We start from the raw sequence: 23,488 nt of genomic DNA, 5'->3' as shown, positions 1-23,488 counted from the left end.
GGTCCCAAGGTGCAGAGCATTGAGTATCGATGTTGGGTAATCATGGTGCAGTTATGTAAGATGTTGGTGAGGCCACATTTACAGTATTGTGTTCAGTTTTGGGCATCATGTTGTGGGAAAGGTGGTGTCAAGCTGGAAAGGGTGCAGAGAAGATTTACGAGGATGTTGCCAGGACTCCTGGGCCTGAGGGAAATGGAGAGATTGAGCAGGTTCAGACTATTCCTTGGAGTGTAGAAGGATGAGGGGCGATCTGATAGATGTGTACAAAATCATGAGACGAATAGATCGGGTAGATGCAGTCTCTTGCCCAGAGAAGGGGAATCGACAACCAGAGGACACGAGTTGTAGGTGAGGAGGGAAAGATTTATTAGGAACCTGATGGGTAATTTTTTTACACAAAGGGTGGTGGCTGTATGGAATGAGCTACCTGAGGAGGTCGTTAAGGCAGGTACTTTCGCAACATTCAAGAAACATTTAGGCAGGTACATCGATAGGAAGGTTTAGAGATACAGTGCATTCAGAAAGTATTCAGACCCCTTCACTTTTTCCACATTTTGTTACGTTACAGCCTTATTTTAAAATGGATTAAATTCATTTTTTATCATCAATCTACACACAATACCCCATAATAAAAAAAGCAAAAACATGTTTTTAGAAATTTTTGCAAAGTAATTAAAATGAAATAACTGAAATATCACATTTACATAAGTATTCAGACCCTTTGCTGTGACACTCAAAATTGAGCTTAAGTTCATCATGCTTAAATTAATTATCCTTGATGTTTCTACAACTTGATTGGTGTCCACCAATGGTAAATTAAATTGTTTGGACATGATTTGGAAAGGCTCACACCTGTCTATATAAGGTCCCACAGTTGACAGTGCAGTCAGAACAAAAACCAAGCCATGAAGAGGAAGGAATTGTCCGTTGACCTCCAAGACAGGATTGTGTCGAGACACAGACCTGGGGAAGGGTAAAAAACAATTTCTGCAACATTGTAGGTCCCAAAGAGCACAGTGGCCTCCGTCATTCTTAAATGGAAGAACTTTGGAACCACCAGGACTCTTCATAGAGCTGGCCACTCGGCCAAACTGAGTAATCGGGGGAGAAGGGCCTTGGTCAGGGAGGTGACCAAGAACCCGATAGTCACTCTGACAGAGCTCCAGAGTTCCTCTGTGAAGATGGGAGAACCTTCCAGAAGGACAACTATATCTGCAGCATTCCACCAATCAGGTTTATGGTAGAGTGGCCAGACGGAAGCCACTCCTCAGTAAAAGGCACATGACTTGGAGTTTGCCAAAAGGCACCTAAAGGATTCTCAGACAATGAGAAACAAGATTCTCTCGTCTGATGAAACCAGGATTGAACTATTTGGCCTGAATGCAAAGCGGCACCATTCATCACCTGGCCAATACCATACCTACGTGAAGCATGGTGGTGGCAGCATCATGCTGTGGGGATGTTTTATAGCGGCAGGAACTGGGAGACTAGTCAGGATCGAGGGAAATATAAACAGAGCAAAGTACAGAGAGATCCTTGATGAAAACCTGCTCCAGAGCATTCTGGACCTCAGACTGGGGCAGAGGTTCACCTTCCAACAAGACAATGACCCTAAGCACACAGCCAAGACAACGTAGGAGTGGCTTCGTGACAAGTCTGTGAATGTCTTTGAGGGGCCCAGCCAGAGCCTGGACTTGAACCCGATCGAACATCTCTGGAGGGACCTGAAAATAGCTGTACATCAACGCTCCCCATCCAACCTGACAGAGGTTGAGAGGATCTGCAGAGAAGAATGAGAAATTACCCAAATACAGGTGTGCCAAGCTTGTAGCGTCATACCCAAGAAGACTTAAGGCTGTAATCGCTGCCAAAGGTGCCTCAACAAAATACTGAGTAAAGGGTCTGAATACTTATGTAAATGTGACATTTCAGTTATATATTTTTAATTACTTTGCAAAAACACCTGTTTTTGCTTTTTTATTGTGGAGTAATGTGTGGAGATTGATGATTAAAAAAAAGAATTTAATCCATTTAAAAATAAGGTTGTTACGTACCAAAATGTGGAAGAAGTGATGGGGTCTGAATACTTTCTGAATGAACTGTATATGGACCAAAAGCTGGCAGGTGGAACTAGTGTAGATGGGACGGGCAAGTTGGGCCGAAAGGCATGTTTCCATGCCGTATGATGCTATGGCTAATTCTCTCTCCACAGATGCCGCCTGACCACAGAATATTTCCGTTACTTTCGGGTTTTGTTTCAGATTTCCAGCATCTGCAGATTCTGATTTATAGTTATGTTGTGGCAGTATCTGTTACAACCAGTGCAGAATACAGTGTGGTAGCTTCAGAGAAAGAAACTGCAGGACTCACCGTGAGGTAGAGTGTGAGATGGGGAATCTATCAGCTTGTCGGTCAGGCAGGTGAAGGGTTGTCACCACCAGGTGAATGCCATCGGATTTCACACGTCCTGAATTGTTTAATTTCCAGGTGCAAAAGATGAAGAATGAATCCTTAACCCTAGGGAACAAAAAGTGAAAATATTCTGGAGGTGAGCAGCAACCTGTGGGATCGATTCCGGTCAGAGTGAGTGGGGCTACTGGTGCCGACCATGATATCTATCCAGGCTAGTGCAATGTTCCTGCATTAAAGCATTGAAATTTTACCTGCCTCCATCACCTCATCTGGCAGCTCCTTCCATGTGCCCAGACCCTTTGTGTGAAATACTGACCCCTTTCATCTCCTTTAAATTTCTCCACTCTCACCTTAAACCTGGGCTCTCTAGTTCTAAACTCCTGTGCCCTGGGGAAAAGACACTGTCTATCTATCCTAATTATAAGCCTCAATTTTATAAACTATCAGGTCACCACTCAGCCTCCTATGTCCCAATGAGTGACCACCGGGACCACGGATATTTCCCTGACCTCAAGACGGTTTCCACAGCAAGAACTGGGGACGAAGCTTCTGTCCTGCATGCATCTCCTGGAGTTTCAGGTCCTTCTTCATTGTGCAGCAAGGTTGTACAATGCCTCGCTGACGATGCTGTCTGTGGAGGCTGGATGATTGGGTCTGAGCACCACCAAAGGCCAATATTGTTTGACGTTCCACCGTGCTCGCAGGTTCCTGTCATTTTGAACCATTTATTTTGTAACAGCTCTGGTGACTTGTTGTGTATTTGTGCTGTAATTGGAATATGAATAAATTTCGGACACGCATAAGTATTCAAACGTGCTTGTATTCGTTGGATGCTTTCAAGAGAGAGCTGGATAAGCTCTTAAGGATAGCGGAGTGAGGGGGTATGGGGAGAAGGCAGGAACGGGGTACTGATTGAGAGTGATCAGCCATGATCGCATTGAATGGCGGTGCTGGCTCGAAGGGCTGAATGGCCTCCTCCTGCACCTATTGTCTATTGTCTATTAACGCCATCTTAAGTTCCCTTTGCGCATACGTACAATCGCGCAAGTCATTTCATATAACATAACACAACATAACATAACAACACTTTATTGTCATTCGGTATAAATACCGAACGAAATTTCAGCAGTCACAAGACACAGCAAAAAAGAAAAGAACACAGGACACACGACCCCAACACAAACATCCATCACAGTGACCCCAACACCCGACCCCAACACAAACATCCATCACAGTGACCCCAACACACGACCCCAACACAAACATCCATCACAGTGACCCCAACACACGACCCCAACACAAACATCCATCACAGTGACCCCAACACACGACCCCAACACAAACATCCATCACAGTGACCCCAACACCCGACCCCAACACAAACATCCATCACAGTGACCCCAACACACGACCCCAACACAAACATCCATCACAGTGACTCCAAACACCCCCTCACTGTGATGGAGGCAACAAAACTTCCCCTCTCCTCCCCCCGCACCCACGGACAGACAGCTCGACCCCTACCGAGGCAACCGACACGCACAGCCCCCGCAAGGGGATGGAAGACCCCGCGGCCGAGCTGCCCCGGGCACCGAAACGTCCCGCGGCCGCACCGGGCGATGTTAAGTCCAGCGGCCGAGCTGCGCCGGGCGATAGAAGGCCCCGCGGCCGCTGCTAAGTCCCGCGGCCGAGCCGCCCCGGGCACTGAAACGTCCCGCGGCCGCACCGGGCGATGTTAAGTCCAGCGGCCAAGCCGCGCCGGGCACTGAAACGTCCCGCGGCCGAGCCGCATCAGGTTTCCATACCCAACATTCCTCCCCCTTTTACCTGGAGGCAAGTAACACAATTCCAATTCTAACGTCACATAATATCAACCAACAGACCTGCATATCGTACGAACATGTGTCAAACAAAATACACAATACATTGTTAGTATATAGTAGGTTCACTTATACAGAACATAATCCTCAAATCTTTTAGGTGTTCTTGTAATTCTATTAGACCTGAGTCCATCTGTCTGTGTTGGATTTTGCATTTGTTCCGAAATATCCGGCTCCGGCTGTTGTTGGGCTATCACGGTGGATTAAATGTTCGTCAATAACAGGCTCCGGCTGTGATGTTGTGTTATCACGGTGGATTAAATGTTCGTCCCTCTCTGAAGTGCTTCCAGGATTTACACCTACGGTCAGAGTTGGCCTAACTATCAGTAGATAGTTTGGTTGAACCCCTTCTCTTTGTTGGAAGTGGGTGTGTTCGTCACCTTTTGGCAAGTACCCTCGCATTTGATCGACATGCCGACGAACGACTCTTCCCTCACTCAACTTTACATTGTACAGGACTTCACTGATACAGGACTTCACTGAAAGTGCAAGAAACATTTCCCCAAGTTAATCCGACCTCACTCCTTGTCCTGATCACCGTTGCTAGTTGGTGCAAGAGGACATTTCGCTGCCGCTCCTGGGGCTCTGCCCGATTAACAACCAAAAGACGGGTATTTTGTGTCAAAACAAAACCGAGATCATTTTAAAAAACTGTTGGGGATATTTAACTTTTCAAAATGATGTTAGTTGTTGATATAAGAGGTTTTAACGTCGACATCTGGTTTTATTCGACGCTCATCTGTCTATTTTCCCCTTAAACACGCTCTCTAATTGAGGCTTCACCCCCTGATGTCAGGTGCAAGAACTTGTTGAGGTTGAGCTGAATGAACCTTCAAACTGTTCCCATGTGGAGACCAGGGCCCGGCTCTCGGGAGACACAGCGGTAGAAAGTCCCGGCGCTGTTATAAAATCTTCCTTCGTTCCCCGAGCAGGTATTTTCAAAATTATTCACTGACGGGAAGCGGAGCTGAAGCAAAGTTCAGACGCAGATTCGCCGTGATCTTGTTCAGGGTGCAGATGATGCCTCAGAGATGGCTGAGTGATCCAGACCGCTCACAGACCTTTCAATGGCCCAACTCTTGTGCCTTTGACTTCTAGTGGCGGTATCCAGGGAGGGTGCTAGGCACAACGCCTGATGAAGGGTGTCCCTTCCCACCCAAACCACCCCCTCCCCAGGTAACCCTAACCCTACAACCGCAGGAGAAGCCACACCTGTCCCCATACCTCGACTGTCCAGGGACCCGAGTCCTTTCAGGTTAGGCAGAGGTTCACCTCCAACCCCATCGACTGTATCCGCTGTTCCAGATGTGGAGTTTCGATCACCCCAATGGGGGCTTCGATCGCCTCGACCACGGGAGAACAAAGAAGTAGTTTGAATTTTATTGCCTTCCATCACTGTGAGGAATGTGGAATCCAATGTGATGCATGTTTATCTTAATTTTTTTGTAGTTGTGTCTTGTTGCTTTTCACTTAGAATGGCTGTATGGTAACTCAAAATTCACTGTACCTGAATTGGTACATGTGACTATAAACTGACCTTGAAACCTTGACTCTTGTACATCGGCGAGACTAAATGTAGAGTAGGCGATCGTTTCGCTGAACACCTTCGCTCAATCCGCCTAAACCTACCTGACCTGCTGAGTTACTCCAGCATTTTGTGAATAAACCTACCTGATCTCCCGGTTGCTAAACACTTTAATTCTCCTTCCCATTTCCACACTGACCTTTCTGTCTTAGGCTCCTCCATTGTCAGAGTGAGGCTAAACACAAATTGGAGGAACAGCACCTTATATTTTACTTGGGCAGTTTGCAGCTCAGTGGTATTAATATTGATTTATCTACCTTCAGGTAGCCCCGGTATTCCCTTTCTATTCCTCCCCCACCCAAGTGACACGAGCTTCCCAGTTTCACCTAACAATTGCGTTTCCTTTATCATCGTTACTTTTTTGCATTTCACTCATTGTTCTTTATCTCTCTACATCTTTGCCAATATCTCTCATTCCCCTTATCCCTAACCAGTTTGAAGAAGGGTCTCGACCCGAAACGTCACCCATTCCTTCTCTCCAGAAATGCTGCCTGTCCCGCTGAGTTACTCCAGATTTTTGTGTCTATCTCCCTGCTGTGGACGGTCCTTGTTGCCAGATCCATCACATTCCCAGAAGGAAGTGGAGTTCCAAGGCACTGTGGTGCAAGCTTGTGTCACATTAGTCTTGGCTTTCCAGACTTTTAATTTTCAAGGAATGGTTTTATTTGAGGTATTAAAAGAAATTAAATGCAATTGATATTTTTATTACTTTAATTTTCAACATTTGTTTCAAACATAAATTGCAATTGATTAAAATAAGTTTACGGCTGAAATGTTTCACAAAGAATGGAATTTGATTGATTTATCAACAAAAACAGAACCTCGAATGACCAGAGATTGTAAATTTGGTCAAAAAGAAAACGGAAGCAGGTCCAAGATTTAATCAGACGAAATCAGAGGAGGCTTCTGAGGAATATAAAGCAAGGAGGAACAAACTCACAAAGAAACTAGGTGCAAGAGTAGGCCATTTGGCCCTTCGAGCTAGCACCGCCATTCAATATGATCATGGCTGATCATCCACAATCAGTACTCTGTTCCTGCCTTCTCACCATATCCCTCGATTCCGCTAGCCCTAAATGCTCCATTTAACTCACTCTTGAAAACATCCAGTGAATCGGCCTTCACTGCCTTCTGTGGCAGAGAATTCCACAACTCTCTGGGTGAAAAAGTTTTTCCTCATCTCCGTTCTAAATGGCCTACCTCTTACTCTTAAACTGTGGCCCCTGGTTCTGGACTCCCCCGATATCGGGAACATGTTTCCTGCATCTAGCGTATCAAATCCCTTAATAATTTTGTTTCTATAAGATCCCCTCTCATCCTTCTAAACTCCAGTGATTGGGCAATTGGAAGGGCCTGAAGGAACACAAACAAATGATGTGTGAGGTAAAAAAAAGAGAGGAAAGGAGTCGAGTGCTTGCGTGAGGCGTACAGCAGGGGTCAAAAAATTGGGAAAGTTTACACACAAAATGACCAGTTTCAAGCCTCCTTTAGTGCATTTCAAAGTAAAAACGGACAATCCAAATTTAAGTGAATATGTTACCGTATACTAATAACATTTTTATTATTTTAATTAATTTAGTTATATAACTTTGCACTTAAATTTATTATTTACTCATTACAGTTCCACCAGATTTTCTGGCACTCTTGGTTCCAGAGCCATGCTGGTTTATCCAGCCAGCCAAGGAAGTCAGCTATGGGGATAGACGTGCTGGCTCCAGCTGGGCTGGAGTTCCAGAGCCCCAGCCACAGGTTGCAAATTCAACCCACCGCTGTGGAAGTCCCGATGAGGTTGAGATTGGCTGCCTTGCCCAGCCTAGATGCCATATTTTCGGGGAGACTTCCAGGACGGGGGATTCCAAGTGGGCTCTCGTAATTTTGTCCGGATTTCAATGATTATCGGCTATTTCTTGCGGAACTCTTAGGAACCTCTAGCAGAACCCTAGTGTTCATCTTTTTTTTCCTTTCTTTTTTTCGATCCGATTTCTCCATGGGTAAATGCGATTTTGGCAAAGTGAAAAACGCGGAAATACGCGGAAACTTCACATGCCTGTTAAAGAAAATCACAAGGCTTTTTATACCTACGTAAAATAAAGTGTACCAGGGAGAAGAAACAGCCTGTTCAAGGATAAAGGTGGAATTTGTGCCTGGACTCTGGGGATGTGGGCATGGAACTAAATTAATACTTTGCATCTGTTTCATCCTGGATGTGGGGGGCAGTGAGATCAATGTGAAGAATTCCAATATGCATGGTCTGTTTGAGAATAAGGTGTTGTGGTTCTTGAAGAGCATTAAGGTGGATAAATCCCCAGGGACTGATGGGATGTACAAGGCTATTGAGAGAAGCAAGAGAAGAGATTGCAGGAGCGTTGATGAAGATCTTTGAGTCTTCTCTTGTCACACGTGAGGTCCCAGACAATAGCTAATGTTTAGGAAAGAACTGCAGATGCTGGTTTAAACCAAAGACAGACACAAAAAGCTAGAGTAACTCAGTGGGTCAGACAGCATCTCTGGAGAAAAGGAATAGCTGACATAGAAACATAGAAAGTAGGTGCAGGAGGCCATTCGGCCCTTCAAGCCAGCACGACCATTCATTGTGTTCATGGCTGATCATCCACAATCAATAACCCGTGCCTGCCTTCTCCCCATATCCCCTAATTCCACTAGCCCCTAGAGTCTATCTAACTCTCTCTTAAATCCATCCAGTGATTTGGCCTCCACTGCCCAATGTGGCAGAGAATTCCACAATTTGACGTTTCGGGTCGAGACCCTTCTAATGTTGTTCCTTAGTTTAAGAGGGGAAGTAGAGAAAATTCCGGGAAGTTATTGGAAAGGATTCTTCAGGATAGGATTTACTCCCATTTGGGAGAGAATGTGATAATTAGGGACAGCCGGCACAGCTTTGTGTTAAGGCATGTCGTATCTTGCGAAAAGTCGAGCTTTTTGAGGAGGTGATGAAAGAAATTGATGGGGGTAGGACGGTGAATATTGTCTCCATGGATTTTAGCAAGACATTTAATAATGTCCCCTGTGGTGGGCTGATTCAGAAGATAAAGATGCACAAGATTAACAGTGACTTGGTTGTATAGATTCAGAAGATAGACAGGGTCAGGCAGCATCTCTGGTGAGAAGGAATGGGTGACGTTTGGGATCGAGACCCTTCTTCAGATTAATGGATCTATGGATTCAGAACTGGCTTACTGATAGAGGACAAGGTTGTAATGCAAGGGCAATATTCAGTCTGGAGGTCTGTGACCAGTGGAGTTCCACAAGGATCTGTGCTGAGATCTCTGTTATTTGTGAAGATCTAGTTTATTCTGATCAAGTGTGATCAAGTTAAAACTTTAACGGATGCAAGGAGAAAATATATAATTAACGACAAGATCCTTAACAACATTGATGTACAGAGGGATCTTAGGATCAAAGTCCATAACTCCCTGAAAGTAGCAACACAAGTAGATATAGTGGTAATGAAGGCATATGGTATGCTTGCTTTCATAGGTCTAGACATTGTGTATGAGTCAGGAAATTAGGATGCAGCTAAAGAGGACTTGAGTGTTGCGAGCAGTTCTGGTTTCCCCATTACGGTGCGGATGTGCAGGCTTCAGAGTGAGTCCCGGGGAAGTTTGCCAGAACGATGGCTGGATTAGGGGGTATTAGCTACAGGGTTGGATTGTTTGTCCTGGAAACCAGAGGTTGAGGGGAGACCTGATCTAAATATGAAATGATGTCGGGTAGACAGTCAGAGCCTTTTTCTCAGGATGTAAATATAAAATACCAGAGAGCACAGCTTTCAGGTGAGAGGAGTAAGGTTTAAAGGAGACAAGGGTGACATTTTATTTTGCAAATAGACAATAGACAATAGGTGCAGGAGGAGGCCATTCGGCCCTTCGAGCCAGCACCACCATTCAATGTGATCATGGCTGATCATTCTCAATCAGTACCCCGTTCCTGCCTTCTCCCCATACCCCCTGACTCCGCTATCCTTAAGAGCTCTATCTGAAAAAACAAATGCGGAAATTTGTGTGAATTTGTTCTGCCCCCTTTCAAGCTTAATGACATCATTCCAAGTATGATCTCACCAATGGCCAGTATAGTTGTAACTCCCTAACATGTACAATGATTGGACCAATGAGGGTAAATGGGCCAAGCATCTTTTTCACCACCCTGTTCACCTGTAACAGTTTCAGGGACCGATGTTCCCCTAGATCTCTCTTCTACATTATACAGGCAAGGTGGATGAACAGGGCATGGGATTGGGATATTACAGCTAATCGAGTACCACAGCTAAGGGAGGATCAGGACTGTCAGTGTAATGATCCAGATGTTAGTGCAGTAACAACATCTGCAAAAAAACAAAATTTGCAGGTGCTGGAAATCTGAAATAAAAACAGTAAACAGAAAACGCCATTTGTAATCAGCCCTGTGCTGGTTTGTTCTGTAATGGTCACGTTTGACTTTACCACTAAGTAGCATTGTTTAATTTTACAGCTAATTGATGAATACTCTATTGCAATTGGAATAGTTTCCTGAGATTATGTAATTATTAGATGGTTTTAATTACACCAAATTCACATGCACGCAAACTCCAACAGAAAGCAACAGGCTTGGAAGCTCAGGTAGAACCCAACATTACTGGTAGACCAACCAAGACTGGAACTACAAACCCACCCCTCTCAGCAGCACATCCCCAATACCAGGTCTCGACACACCCAGCCTTCCTTCCCCAGCACAAACCCCAGCAGGATAACAGTTGATGTCATTCCTAATTGCTCGGATATAGATAATTTAGAATCTGAGGTCAATATATTTTGCTCGCCAAAATGTATTGAGGGTGGTGAAAGTATGGTTGGAAAGATCAAGCTCGCAGACTACGATCAGCTCAGGTTTGAAGGTTGCCTGCCTATTCTCACGGCCAGAGTAAAGTTGCCTGCTGATACTGAGGGCAAATACACAGAATAAACGTCCGTAACTCTGCGAATAGTTTGGAATCCTGTTCACCCCAAACCTCTTCAAACTCTGCCAATTTGTCAGAGGCTGCTACAGACCAACTTCTCACCCACCAACCAGCCCCTAACTGTAAACATTGTAGAGACCAGGACTATATCCGAGGCAGGCCTCCAGGCACCAGGAAATATCAAAGCAGCATTCACACCCTTGTCCTTTTGCTGTGTCCACTCAGCTGGCTCAGCTCCAATGCCCTTTTGTCCTGCGTTTGGTGCATTCGTAACTCTTTCTTCCACTGATACTGGGCCGAATTATCCAAAGACACTTTGTACAAACTGCTGTAGTTGTTTCCAGTGACAGAGTCTGTTGGGGAAAGATATCAAGGTGAAAATTAACAGATCAGTTTGTGCAACCTCTAATTGCAAAGCTATCTCAGAAGGCAGCTAACAATAAATTACAGTGAGCCTGGATTGGATAAGAGTCAGTCATGCAGCATAGGAACCATCGTGACCATCAAGTACCCATCTGCACTGATCCTATTTTCCAGCATTAGGCCCACAAACATCTATGCCTTGGCAATTTGACTGCTCAGTTACTTTAATGTTATGGGAATCTGTTTCGATTACTCCCCGAAACCAACCCATCTGCTGGGTGACAAAAATGTTCCTTCTAAACTTCCTGAGATGAGAACATACAGGGCAAGATTAGCAAATTTGCTGACGATACAAAAGTGGGTGGTTTTGCAGTTAGTGAAGATGGTTGTAAAACATTGCAGCAGGATCTGGATCGATTGATAGTGAAGGTGGTGAGACATTGCAGCAAGATGTGGATCGATTGATAGTGAGGGTTGTGAAACATTCCAGCAGGATCTGGATCGATTGGTAGTGAAGGTGGTGAAAGATTGCAGCAGGATGTGGATCGATTGGCCAGGTGGTCTTGGTGGAATTTAATGCAGAGACATGTGAGGTGTTGCATTTTGGGAAGTCTAACATGGGCAGGACCTACACAGTGAATGGTAGGCCTCTGGGTAGTGTCGTAGAGCAGAGGGATCTAGGAGTGCAGGTGCATGGTTCCTTGAAGGTGGAGTCGCAGGTAGAAAGGGTGGACAAAAAGGCGTGTGGTACATTGACCTTCATCAGCGTATTGCGTATAGAAGTTGGGAGATCATGTTGAAGTTGTATAAGACGTTGGTGAGGTCACATTTAGACTATTACTTGACCAAGTGGACCCGTTGGGCCCAAACCTCTCCTGCATTGGTGCAGCACCCTCTCCTCCCCCTCAGTCCCTCCCCTCCCTCCCTCCCCCCTTGGAGATAGATTTAAACTTTAAAATGTGAATAACTTTAAAAGTATAACACCGATTTCAATGAAACTTCTTCCATTAGCACCAAAGGGACGACGATGAGTAAGGTGGGCCGAACATTGTCTCGCAATCGTGGACCGTTTTGGCTGTCGATCAGGAACAAACAAACAAACAAATGAGAGTTTTAGTGGATAGATATTCAATTCTGGGCACCATGTTATAGGAAAGATGTTGTCAAGCTGGAAAGGGTACAGAGAAGACTTACAAGGATGTTGCTAGGGTTAGAGGGTCTGAGCTACAGGGAAAGGTCTGGTAGGCTGGGTCTCTATTCGTTGGAGGATGAGGGGTGATCTTATAGAGGTGTACAAAATCATGAGAGGAATAGATCGGGTAGATGCACAGAGTCTCTTGCTTAGAGTAGGTGAATCGTGGACCATAGATTTACGGTGAAGGGGAAAAGATTTAACAGGAATCTGAGGGGTAACTTTTTCACACAAAGGGTGGTGGGTGTATGGAACAAGCTGCCAGAGGAGGAAGTTGAGGCTGGGACTATCTCAACATTTAAGAATTAGGCAGATACATGGATTGGACAGGTTTGGAGGGATGTGGACCAAACGCAAGCAGGTGGGACTAGTGTAGCTGAGACATGTTGGCCGGTGTGGGCAATTTGGCCGAAGGGCCTGTTGCCACACTGTATTACTCTATGGCTCCTATTTCTTGTCTATATTATGTTTATTATTGTCACTTGTATCGAGATGTAGTGAAAAACTTTACATGCTACCCAGTCAAATCATACTATGCAGTCTTGTAGAACGGAGACACTGAGGTACACAGATCCCTGAAATTGACAAACAGGTAGACTGTGTCGTGAAGAAGGTGCTTCGCTTATCAGTCAGGATTCTGAGTACAAACATTGGGACATCATAATGCAGCAGTATAAAATGTTGGTGAGACGACACTTGGATTACTGTATGCACTTCTGGTCACTCTACTACAGGAAGAATACCAAGAAGCTGGAAAGGATGTAACCAGGATTCAAGGGCATGTGTTAAAAGGAGGGACTGGGACTATTTCCTCCCCAATTGCAGAGGAGTGACCTTAGAGAGGTTTACAAAACCACGAGGGACATAAGGTCTGTCAGCTCAAGGGTGGTAGGGATCTGGAATTCACTGCCTGAAACCTCCTCACTTTTAAACAACGGTCTGAAGAAGGTTCCAACCCAAAAACGTCACCTTTTCTGTTTCACCCAGAGATGCTGCCTGACCCACTGAGTTGCTCCAGCATTTTGTCTATCTTTGGTGCTTATGAACCCAGGAGCTATGACCATCTCTGGGCCCAGTGTTGGAAGCCGTGATGAGACAGGCTCTTCACAAAATGGTGGAGTAACTCAGCGGCTCAGACAGCATCTCTGGAGAACATGTACCTATCCATGTTCTCCAGAGATGCTGTCTGACCTGCTGAGTTGCTCCAGCATTTTGTCTTTCCTTGGTTAACCAGCATCTGCAGTTCCTTGTTTCTGTAGCCTGATGAAAGGTTGAATGTTCTCCTTTGGTGTCATAAATATTTTAGATTTGTATAAAACTAATCACAATCCCTGGATGGGGGTGGGTGGAGACATCACTTACCCTGGAATTCCTCCATCTTGGCTCGAATTGCCTCTTCGATTTTCCGTTTGTCCGGATGTTGCAGAATATTCTGTGAAAAACACAGTTGATGTTGGCATTTCCATGGGCCGGCAGGATTCTGTATCATTCAGCAATATGATTCTTCAATGAGGAGCTAGCAAGTTCCTGGCTTCACTCGGACAAACAACGGTGAACTGTCAGGCTCCCACTCCCCACTGAATTGGAAGACACCCCAATCAAAGAATATTCTGGAAATTGTCTGAAGGGTCCATTATCCAGGTGACGACGTTGGTTTCCTCTGGGTGCACCAGTTTCCTCCAACACCCCAATGAAGTGAAGGTCAAAGTAAATTGTCCCCAGTAAGTAAGTGACCGACACAGGGGAGACTAATGGAGGATTGGTGTAAATAGGTGGCACGCACTCGTTGGCCAAAGAGCTTAAATCTCTCAAGGCTGGTCAAGGTAGGAGATAGACGGTGGTTGTTGAGGTTTCTATTTCCATTTGCCACAGCACAGGTTCAAAGACCATGGGAGAGGGTGCGGGGGGCAGAGATTCAAAGTTATTGGTGAAACAATTAAATAGAAAATAAAGACAAGATTCCCTCACCAGGGATGGCGAGGACTGGAATTCCCCAAATGGCCTGACCTTTAAACCACTTGGCTGAGCATGCCTCCTCACCTCCCTTTGCTTCCTATCCAATTGGCCACTTCACCATGGATCCCAAGTGATCCAACCTTCTGGACCAGCCTGCCATGCGGGGCCTCGTTAAAGGCCTTGCTGGAGTAGACGTAGACAACTTCTACCTTGCTGCCTCATCAATCCTCGGTCACATTTTCAAAAATAAACCAAATTTAGGAAATGTCTCTGAAGTGATCTTTCATTCTGATGGTACCCACCATCAATCTCTACCAACCCAGGCATCCCAACCCACTGTCCCCATCTCCCCATACCTGCCAATGGCCCTCCTGTGCTTGATAGAGAACAACCATTCCTCCATCCAAGATCCAGAGACCTGAGGAGTCATCGAATGCTACATCCCAGGCTCGCTGGGTCACTGCGATTGTCTGCCGATGATTCAGTTTCTGAGCCACAACATCCAGCTGGAGGATGTACACTGAAGGGAAACTGACAATGTTTGATGTGAGTACAAAAAGCACAGCGACACCCGCATCAATCATGATGCTCCCTTTGGGCTATCTCTTCAAACACCCCACAGCAGATACAGCCAACCCTACGTTACGGATCAACCGTGATGCTCCCTTTGGGCTATCTCTTCAAACACCCAACAGCAGATACAGCCAACCCTACGTTACGGCGCTGTCTCTGGTAAACCGGCCGCATTGTGATTTTCTGTAACCCAATCCGTTTCCCATTGAATCCCATGCCTTACTCAGAGATGTATTCCTTTTTCTCACATTAAGCTATTTTATCAGCAATGACAGCCGAGTCCTACATTAGACTGGGGGTGAATAGACAAGGCTCGTACGAAAGAAACAACAAATTCTGCCAATTTTTATTTGTGGTCCCCCAATACTGTGGGGCAATAAGTAGGATGTGACCGTGCTGACCAGATCAGTCATCGCCGCCCCTCCTGCAGTCAAAGGAGATGTTCTCAGATGTCTCAGGGTGCAGCGTGCGCACTCTTCAACCGGGAGGCATTTACTTTGACGTGTAAGGCTCGTGGTTGAAGAAAGGTTGATATGGTTTTGGGTAGTAGATAAAACTATGAAAGGTAAAGATAGTCAGAGGCTTCTTTCCCAGAATGGGAATGTAAAACACAGTAAATGGTCTTACCATTACCTTACACAGTCCAGCTCCTGTACTCAACACCATGTCTCATGAAGGCAAGCATGCCAAATGCCGCATGCACCACCCTGCCTACCTGTTTTGCTACCTTCATACAACTATGTACCTAAACCCATGGTCTTAATGTTCTATTAATATTCCCTGGGACCCTACCTTTTACTGTGTAACTCCTGCCCTAGTTTGTCTTACCAAAGTGCAACGTCTTCCACTTTCTGAATTAAACTCCATCTGCCATTCCTCAGCCCACTTCCCAGTTGATCAAGATTCCATTGTAATCTAAAATTACAATGGACTCTCAACTATAATGTTCTATTCTTAATGTTTTATGCTTTATTCTTAACTATTTACTGTATGTTCGTGTTGTTACTTGTGAGCAAGGCACCAAGGCACATTCCTTGTATGTGTACATACTTGGTCAATAAACATTCAATTCAATTCAAAAACTTTCTTCACTGTCCACTACATCACTACGATTAGTGTCATCCACAAATGTAGGACTGTGCCACCTACACTCTCAGCCACATTGTTATATAAGTGACCTGTGGACCTGGCTTAAACAGTGGACCTGGCTCCAGTCACCGTGACACACACACTTTACACGCCACCCGTCTGAAATAGAAACCTCAACCACCACCATCTATCTCCTTCCTTGGAGCCAAATGGCCATCTCACCCTGGATCCCACGAGATCCAACCTCACCAGACCAGACAACCATATGGGACCTTGTCAATGGTCTTCCTAAAGTCACGTAGACAACATCAATCGTCATGGTCACCCTCCGGATTTCCCTCATCAGTGTACTCCGACCTTCCTCACGGAGTTCATGACCCCAGCTGCCTTTAACTGACCCCTGCCGCCTCTGCCCAGAGGGTCAATATCTCATCATCCCGGGTTCCCTACTATTGCCTCCTTGCCCTTCACAAGAAAGCTGGTGAATCTTTGGGATTTTCCACCCTGGAGCGTTGCTGGGCTCAGTTGTTTGCGTTCTTTCAAAACATAGATCAATAGATTTCCACAAAAGGTAGTAAGTGATGCGGAAATAGTGTAGGAATATGGTGCCTGCCAGGATAGGTCAAGATCCACATCAATGGCTCAGCAAGGATCAATGGGCCGAATGGCACATGGTGCTTCTATTCCTTCTGTTCTTGTACGTTACACTTACCCATCACAAAGAACAGCAAAATAATCGCCCTGCCCGCAGTGGACGATCCGTGTCACGGCACACCTGGCCTGCAATTCAGAGGCAGAGTAATGGTTGAGCACAGTAATACTCCCACAGTCCCCCAGATGAATGGCATTCCCAGCGACAGATGGATGGACAGTTCTCAGGACCACCCGGTAGACTATTCACCTTCTGACATCCAGAAGCTTGTACATCACTCATCTTAAAGCAGTCCAGCTCGGTCCCACTAAGGTAATGCCAGAGTCTGATGGTGCCATCCTGGAGACAATAAGAATGGGCAATTGAAACCGACAGCATGTCAAACATTCCCATGGTGCAATGCTCTATTTAAGGATAGCAAGCCACACAGCCCATTGCTGCTGCACCTGGAGCTTTGCATCTCAATTCCCCCACTTCTTGCCTTTTAAATGGTAGTTTCTGCTTCAAAGGTTCCAAGAAAAATTCCTATTCCAATATTCAGCGTAAAGGTCACTGCTCCTTCCAGGAATAACTATCAGTCTCTGCCTCATGTTACTGATTCACTGACCACGGTAATCACCTCGGTCTGTCACAATATCAAGAAAATTATTTACCAATTAGTCATACAGCAAGGAAACAGACTATTCGGCCCCTCTAGTCCATACCGACTAAGATGTCCCATGTATGCTAGCCTCACCTGCCCCCGTTTGGCCCATATCATCTTTCATCATGGACACACAAGAGACAACAGATGCTGGAATCTGGAACAATGAACAATCTGCATGTTGACAATTCTTCCCCCACTGCCCTCTGCCACCACATACGCGAGTTCCTCCAGCTTACTGCATACTGCATCAGTCTGAAGAAGGGTCTCGACCCGAAACGTCACCCATTCCTTCTCTCCATAGACGCTGCCTGACCCGCTGAGTTACTCCAGCATTTTGTGATACCTTCGATTTGTACCAGCATCTGCAGTTATTTTCCTAACCAGCTTATTGCTTGTTCATCCATCACATTGAAGGGTTCCATGCTGCTTCGCCTGTTACCCCCCAACTTTTTCTTTCTCCATTTTGGTACCAGCATCTGATATCTACGTTAAGTGATTGATCTGCTTCCCTGGCCACAGATGTTGAATGACCCATATACTATTTCCACGATTTTCTGTTACTTATACTTAGTTCCCAACATCCCATTACGTTTAGCGTCCAGTTGCTAAACATTTGAAAGAATGCAAAACAGATAACATGCCTATGCAACTAGACACGCCAACAGCTTTTCAACTTGGAACAAATCTTTTTTTCATAACAAGGTATTCAATGCCACTGAATCAAGTAGCGGTCCCTATGTATCAAGTAGCGGTCTACAAGTCCCTATGCAGAGCCTTCAGCAAAGTACCGAGGGCAGTGACATTACAACAGGAAAGGTGATATAAAATGTTCCTACCCCAGAACCGGACACGAGCAGCTGGGGATGATCTGACGGAATGCATAGTTCACTGACAAACCTGTGGACAAAGGCAAGTTTTGGTTACTATAGCTCTGGAATTTGGAGCATTATGTTCAGTTTTGGTCACCCTGCTATAGGAAGGATATTATTAAGCTAGAAAAACTGCAGAGAAAATTTAGCATGTTGCCAAGCCTCGAAAGTCTGAGCTGGGTGGCGCAGCGGTAGAGTTGCTGCCTTACAGCGCTTGCAAACGGCAGCGACCTGGGTTCGATCCCGACTCTGGGTGCCGTGCTGTACGGAGTTTGTACTTTCACCCCATGACCTGCGTGGGTTTTCTCCGAGATCTTCGGTTTCCTCCCACACTCCAAAGATGTACAGGTTTGTAGGTTAATTGACTTGGTAAATATAAACATTTCCCTAGAGTGTGTAGGGATAGTGTTAATGTACGGGGATTGCTGGTCGGCGTGGACCCGGTGGGCTGAAGGGCCTGTTTACGCTGTATCTCTAAACTAAACTAAACTGGGCAGCTCGGACTTTATTCCTTGGAGGCTGAGGGGTGATCCACTAGAGATGTATAAATGCATGAGAATAGATAGGGTGAATACACAGTCATTAAACCAGGGAACGGGAATCAAGAACCATAGGAAGTAGGTTTAAGGTGGAACGGGCAAGATTTAATAAGAACCTGAGGGGCAACCTTTTCACTCAGAGGCTGGTGGGTATATGGAATGAGCTGCCAGAGGAGGTAGTTGTAGCAGGTACTATAACAGCATTTAAAAGTCACTTGGACAGGTACATAGAAAACAAAGGTTTAGATGGATATGGGCCAAACAGCCAAATGGTTTAGATGGAGCATCCTGGTCGGTGTGGATGAGCTTGGTCGAAGAGCCTGTTTCTGTATTTTGTGACTCTATGAACTATCCAAATGCCATTTAAATGTTGTAATTGCATCTGCTCACTCACTTCCTGACAACTGTTCCATTTAACCACCACACTGCATGAAAAGTCTGTCCGAGGGACAAAATGAATGATATTAAAAGTGAAGTGTTTGAGAGGGTGCTGAGTGACCCCAGCCCAGTCCACAGAGAGCTATCAGTCCCCACAGAATAAAATCACAACATGATCAAGAGCTGGCTGTGGTCATACTCGCTATGTCCCAGACAAAAGGCCTCAATGATGTACGGCTGCTCCAGTGAACTGACTCGAATCTTCTCATCGCGGTCGGCAGTAATCACAAATTGATCTTTAAGACTCACTGCCTATTGAGAGAAGCACAACAATTACTGGTAGGAATCCTGAGAGAAGTCATTAACCTCAGCATCAATAAACTGGCAAAGGTACTGAAACTGTCCAGTTCGTTACCGAGCCCAAGCATGCTTTTGTGGGTTCCCAACACATGTACCGTGCAACAGCACCTCCGTGTCCGGACACATTTGCTCCATCCACCCCAATCCCGATACACACCACTGCTAACAGCATGGATAGGTGCCCCAGCTGCAGTTGCCCTGGTTTCTGTGGTTCTAGGATGGAGAAGCTGTAAACATCCCCGGATTTGTCAGCAAGTATGATTTGATCCTCTGCCTCTGTAATTGCAAGCGAGGTGGATCGTCGAACAGAATGCCTGTAGTACAAGGGAAACAAAGTGTACATTTAAATGTACATGTGTGAGAAAGAACAGGGAGCAAGGGCAGGCTAGAAAGACTGCAAGTGAACATCTTACCGCACACTAAGGCACTCCCAAGGACTTGTCCGAAACAGGATCAGCTGCTTATTGTCTGCAGTCACAGCAAGGTAGGTGCCCGAGGGAGAAAATGCAAAAGCTACAACATCATCACTGCCCTCGGCATCAGCTTCCCTGATAAGTCAATAAAAATAAATATAAGCTATGGGGGAAGTGGGAAATAGGAAAGCAAAGCAACTAGAATACGCACTCCATCTCCCCTCCCAACATCACATTAAGGAATGCCAGCCCAGAAGCCACAACCATCCAATCGTCAGGTCAGCTGTCATCTCTTTGGTTTGTATGGAAACTCAAGCACCTCCAGTGGTCAGTGAGCACACTTAGGAGCCAAGTGTCAGCTCGCCCTCAGTCAGAACAAGGGGCCACAGTTTAAGAATAAGGGGTAGGCCATTTAGAACTGAGATGAGGAAAAACTTTTTCAGTCAGAGAGTTGTGAATCTGTGGAATTCTCTGCCTCAGAAGGCAGTGGAGGCCAATTCTCTGAATGCATTCAAGAGAGAGCTGGATAGAGCTCTTAAGGATAGCGGAGTCAGGGGGTATGGGGAGAAGGTAGGAACGGGGTACTGATTGAGAATGATCAGCCATGATCACATTGAATGGCGGTGCTGGCTCGAAGGGCCTCCTTCTGCACCTATTGTCTATTGTTCCTGTGCCCATCACAGCGACCACTGTACTCAATGTTAGTGAAAGGGAAAGCAGTTCTGACCTGCCCCACATCTGACGCTGCATAAAACCCCTGTATCAAACCGCGTAATATCAAGAACGATATTTGGCGAGGAAGCAGGGAACATGAAGAACTGCAATCAGATGATCTTACAAGTTTAATTTTACATCACAATTTAAGAAGACACCAGACTGTCAGGCAAGACAGCTCAGTGGTCTGTGTTCACAGCACATCCACCCTCTTCCATAGTTAGCACCCAATTGGAAGAGTTCAAACCGTGTAGTGAGTAGCAATCAAAGCACACCTTTCTTCAGTGGTACAGTTGTAAACAAAAGGTTCCCTGCAAAGAAGACAGCAAGCAATTAGACAATTTTTCTGTTAATGGGGTCGGGGAATTTGGTCAGGGGGAGGAATGGGGCCGGAGGGAGGAATGAGGGAGGGAGAGTGGGAGGAATGGGGAGGGGGGGAGGAATGGGGAGGGAGAGAGGAATGAGGGAGGAATGGGGGAGGAATGGGGAGGGTGGGAGGAATGGGGGAGGAATGAGGGAGGGAGGGAGGAATGAGGGAGGGAGGGAGGAATGGGGAGGGAGGAATGAGGGAGGGAGGGAGGAATGGGGAAGGTGGAATGGGGAGGGAGAGAGAGACAGAGACAGAGAGAGGGAGGTTGTGTCGTGTCGTCCATTCATTGCCCCCAGCCGATCTCTCCCTCTCTCTCACCCGCTGTCCCCGAGGCCCAGGTCCAGGCCACCACTGACCCCCAGGCCCAGGACGCGGGGGCCGCTGCTGAGGAAGACGGCGTTGCCACAGCGGCCAAAGCGCATGGTCTGTCTGCCCGCCCGGTGCGTCGCCCGGCGCGTCCCCCGGTGCCGCCGCATTCAGTGTCCGTGCGGCGAGGCGCGGCGGCTCCAGCACTTTGGTTCCGCGTTGGGAAGATGGCCGCGGTCCTGCGGCTCGGAGGCGGCGGCGCTCGGCGGGTAGGTGTCGCGGGGCGGGAGGGGGGGGGGGGAGGCCCGGCCGGCGGCGGGGCGGGCGGGGCGGGCGGGGCGAGGGGGGGAGGCTCAGTCTGGGCCCATGGGCTGTCAACTCTGGGCCTCAGTCTCGGTTTATCGCCCGCGACCTTGTTCCGCCCTCTCGCAGGTCAGAGAGAGCAACGGCCCTTCGGCCCGCTGTGTCCAGACTGACCATAATGTCAATCTACACCGCTCCCCCCGCCTGCAGTAACTGCTTGTCACAACAGACAACAGGTCAGGAGGAGGCCATTCGGCCCTTCGAGCCTGTACGCACCGCCATTCAATGTGATCATGGCTGATCATTCACAATCAGTACCCCGTTCCTGCCTTCTCCCCATATCCCCTGACTCCACTATCCTTAAGAGCTCTATCTAGCTCTCTCTTGAATGCATTCAGAGAATTGGCCTCCACTGCCTTCTGAGGCAGAGAATTCCACAGATTCACAACTCTCTGACTGAAAAAGTTTTTCCTCATCTCAGTTCTAAATAAATGTAAATGTAAATAAATGTAAAAAACCTTTATTGTCACTGCACAAAGTACAGTGAAATGGCCTACCCCTTATTCTTAAACTGTGGCCCCTTGTTCTGGATTCCCCCAACATTGGGAACATGTTTCCTGGCTCTAACGTGTCCAACCCCTTAATAATCTTATACGTTTCGATAAGATCCTCTCTCATCCTACTAAATTCCAGTGTATACAAGCCTAGTCGCTCCAGTCTTTCAACATATGACAGTCCCGCCATTCCGGGAATTAACCTAGTAAACCTACGCTGCACGCCCTCAATAGCAAGAATATCCTTCCTCAAATTTGGAGACCAAAACTGCACACAGTACTCCAGGTGCGTTCTCACTAGGGCCGTGTACAACTGCAGAAGGACCTCTTTGCTCCTATACTCAACTCCTCTTGTTATGAAGGCCAACATTCCATTGACTTTCTTCACTGCCTGCTGTACCTGCATGCTTCCTTTCAGTGACTGATGCACTAGGACACCCAGATCTCGTTGTATGTCCCCTTTTCCTAACTTGACACCATTCAGATAATAATCTGCCTTCCTATTCTTACCACCAAAGTGGATAACCTCACACTCCCCCTCCCCATGCCCTGCTCATCCATTCACGGAGTGCATCGTAGATTCACCAGGTTAATTCCCAGGATAGTGGGACTGATATATGATAGAAACATAGAAAATAGGTGCAGGAGGTCATTCGGCCCTTTGATCCAGCACCGCCATTCATTCTGATCATGGCTGATCATCCACAATCAGTAGTATAAGAAAAGAACTGCAGATGCTGGTCCTCCGTCTACGCCGCATCTGCGCCCGGGATGAGGTGTTTCACACTAGGGCTTCCGAGATGTCCTCGTTCTTCAGGAAACGGGGCTTCCCCTCCTCCATTATAGATGAGGCTCTCACTAGGGTCTCTTCTACATCCCGCAGCTCCACTCTTGCTCCCCCTCTCCCTACTCGCAACAAGGACAGAATCCCCCTCGTTCTCACCTTCCACCCCACCAGCCAGCGGATCCAACATATCATCCACCAACATTTCCGTCACCTACAACGGGACCCCACCACTGGCCATATCTTCCCATCTCCTCCCCTCTCTGCGTTCCGCAGAGACCGTTCCCTCCGTAACTCCCTGGTCCACTCGTCCCTTCCTACCCAAACCACCCCAACCCCGGGCACTTTCCCCTGCAACCGCACGAGATGCAACACCTGTCCCTTTACCTCCCCCCTCAACTCCATCCAAGGACACAAACAGTCTTTCCAGGTGAGACAAAGGTTCACCTGCACCTCCTCCAACCTCATCTATTGCATCCGCTGCTCTAGATGTCAACTCATTTACATCGGCGAAACCAAGCGCATGCTCGGCGATCGCTTCACTGAACACCTGCGCTCGGTCCGCATTAACAAAACTGATCTCCCAGTGGCCGAGC

General features: G+C 46.7%; 3 protein-coding genes across 4 annotated transcripts in view; 2 read left to right on the top strand and 1 right to left on the bottom strand.

The window, feature by feature from the left end:
* Positions 1 to 2,507, top strand: part of pde9aa (phosphodiesterase 9aa) — a 36,324-nt gene extending 33,817 nt beyond the window's left edge. The window contains 1 exon segment of the mRNA XM_078408617.1: positions 2,488 to 2,507. Within this exon segment, the coding sequence (XP_078264743.1) occupies positions 2,488 to 2,507 (20 nt within the window).
* Positions 2,508 to 6,624: 4,117 nt separating this feature from the next.
* wdr4 (WD repeat domain 4) lies at positions 6,625 to 21,502 on the bottom strand. 2 transcript variants are annotated; one of them, XM_078409766.1, is made up of 11 exons: positions 21,264 to 21,502; positions 20,851 to 20,886; positions 19,862 to 19,996; positions 19,606 to 19,762; positions 19,288 to 19,400; positions 18,139 to 18,199; positions 16,906 to 16,995; positions 16,717 to 16,784; positions 14,699 to 14,873; positions 13,749 to 13,818; positions 6,625 to 11,184 (listed from the first exon to the last, which is right to left on the bottom strand). In XM_078409766.1, the coding sequence occupies exons 1-11, from the start codon at positions 21,419 to 21,421 to the stop codon at positions 11,024 to 11,026; spliced, it is 1,224 nt and encodes a 407-aa protein (XP_078265892.1). In that variant the 5' UTR covers positions 21,422 to 21,502; the 3' UTR covers positions 6,625 to 11,023. The 2 variants fall into 2 exon arrangements, with proteins under 2 accessions (XP_078265892.1, XP_078265893.1); XM_078409767.1 differs by lacking the exon at positions 14,699 to 14,873.
* Positions 21,179 to 23,488, top strand: part of ndufv3 (NADH:ubiquinone oxidoreductase subunit V3) — a 16,195-nt gene continuing 13,885 nt past the window's right edge. The window contains exon 1 of the mRNA XM_078409768.1: positions 21,179 to 21,520. Within this exon, the coding sequence (XP_078265894.1) occupies positions 21,479 to 21,520 (42 nt within the window). The 5' untranslated portion in view covers positions 21,179 to 21,478. The remainder of the gene's footprint in view (positions 21,521 to 23,488) is intronic.

Source organism: Rhinoraja longicauda, chromosome 12, assembly GCF_053455715.1.
Source record: "Rhinoraja longicauda isolate Sanriku21f chromosome 12, sRhiLon1.1, whole genome shotgun sequence".
NCBI classification, from domain to species: Eukaryota; Metazoa; Chordata; class Chondrichthyes; order Rajiformes; family Arhynchobatidae; genus Rhinoraja; species Rhinoraja longicauda.
This window is presented reverse-complemented; position numbering and strand designations above follow the sequence as displayed.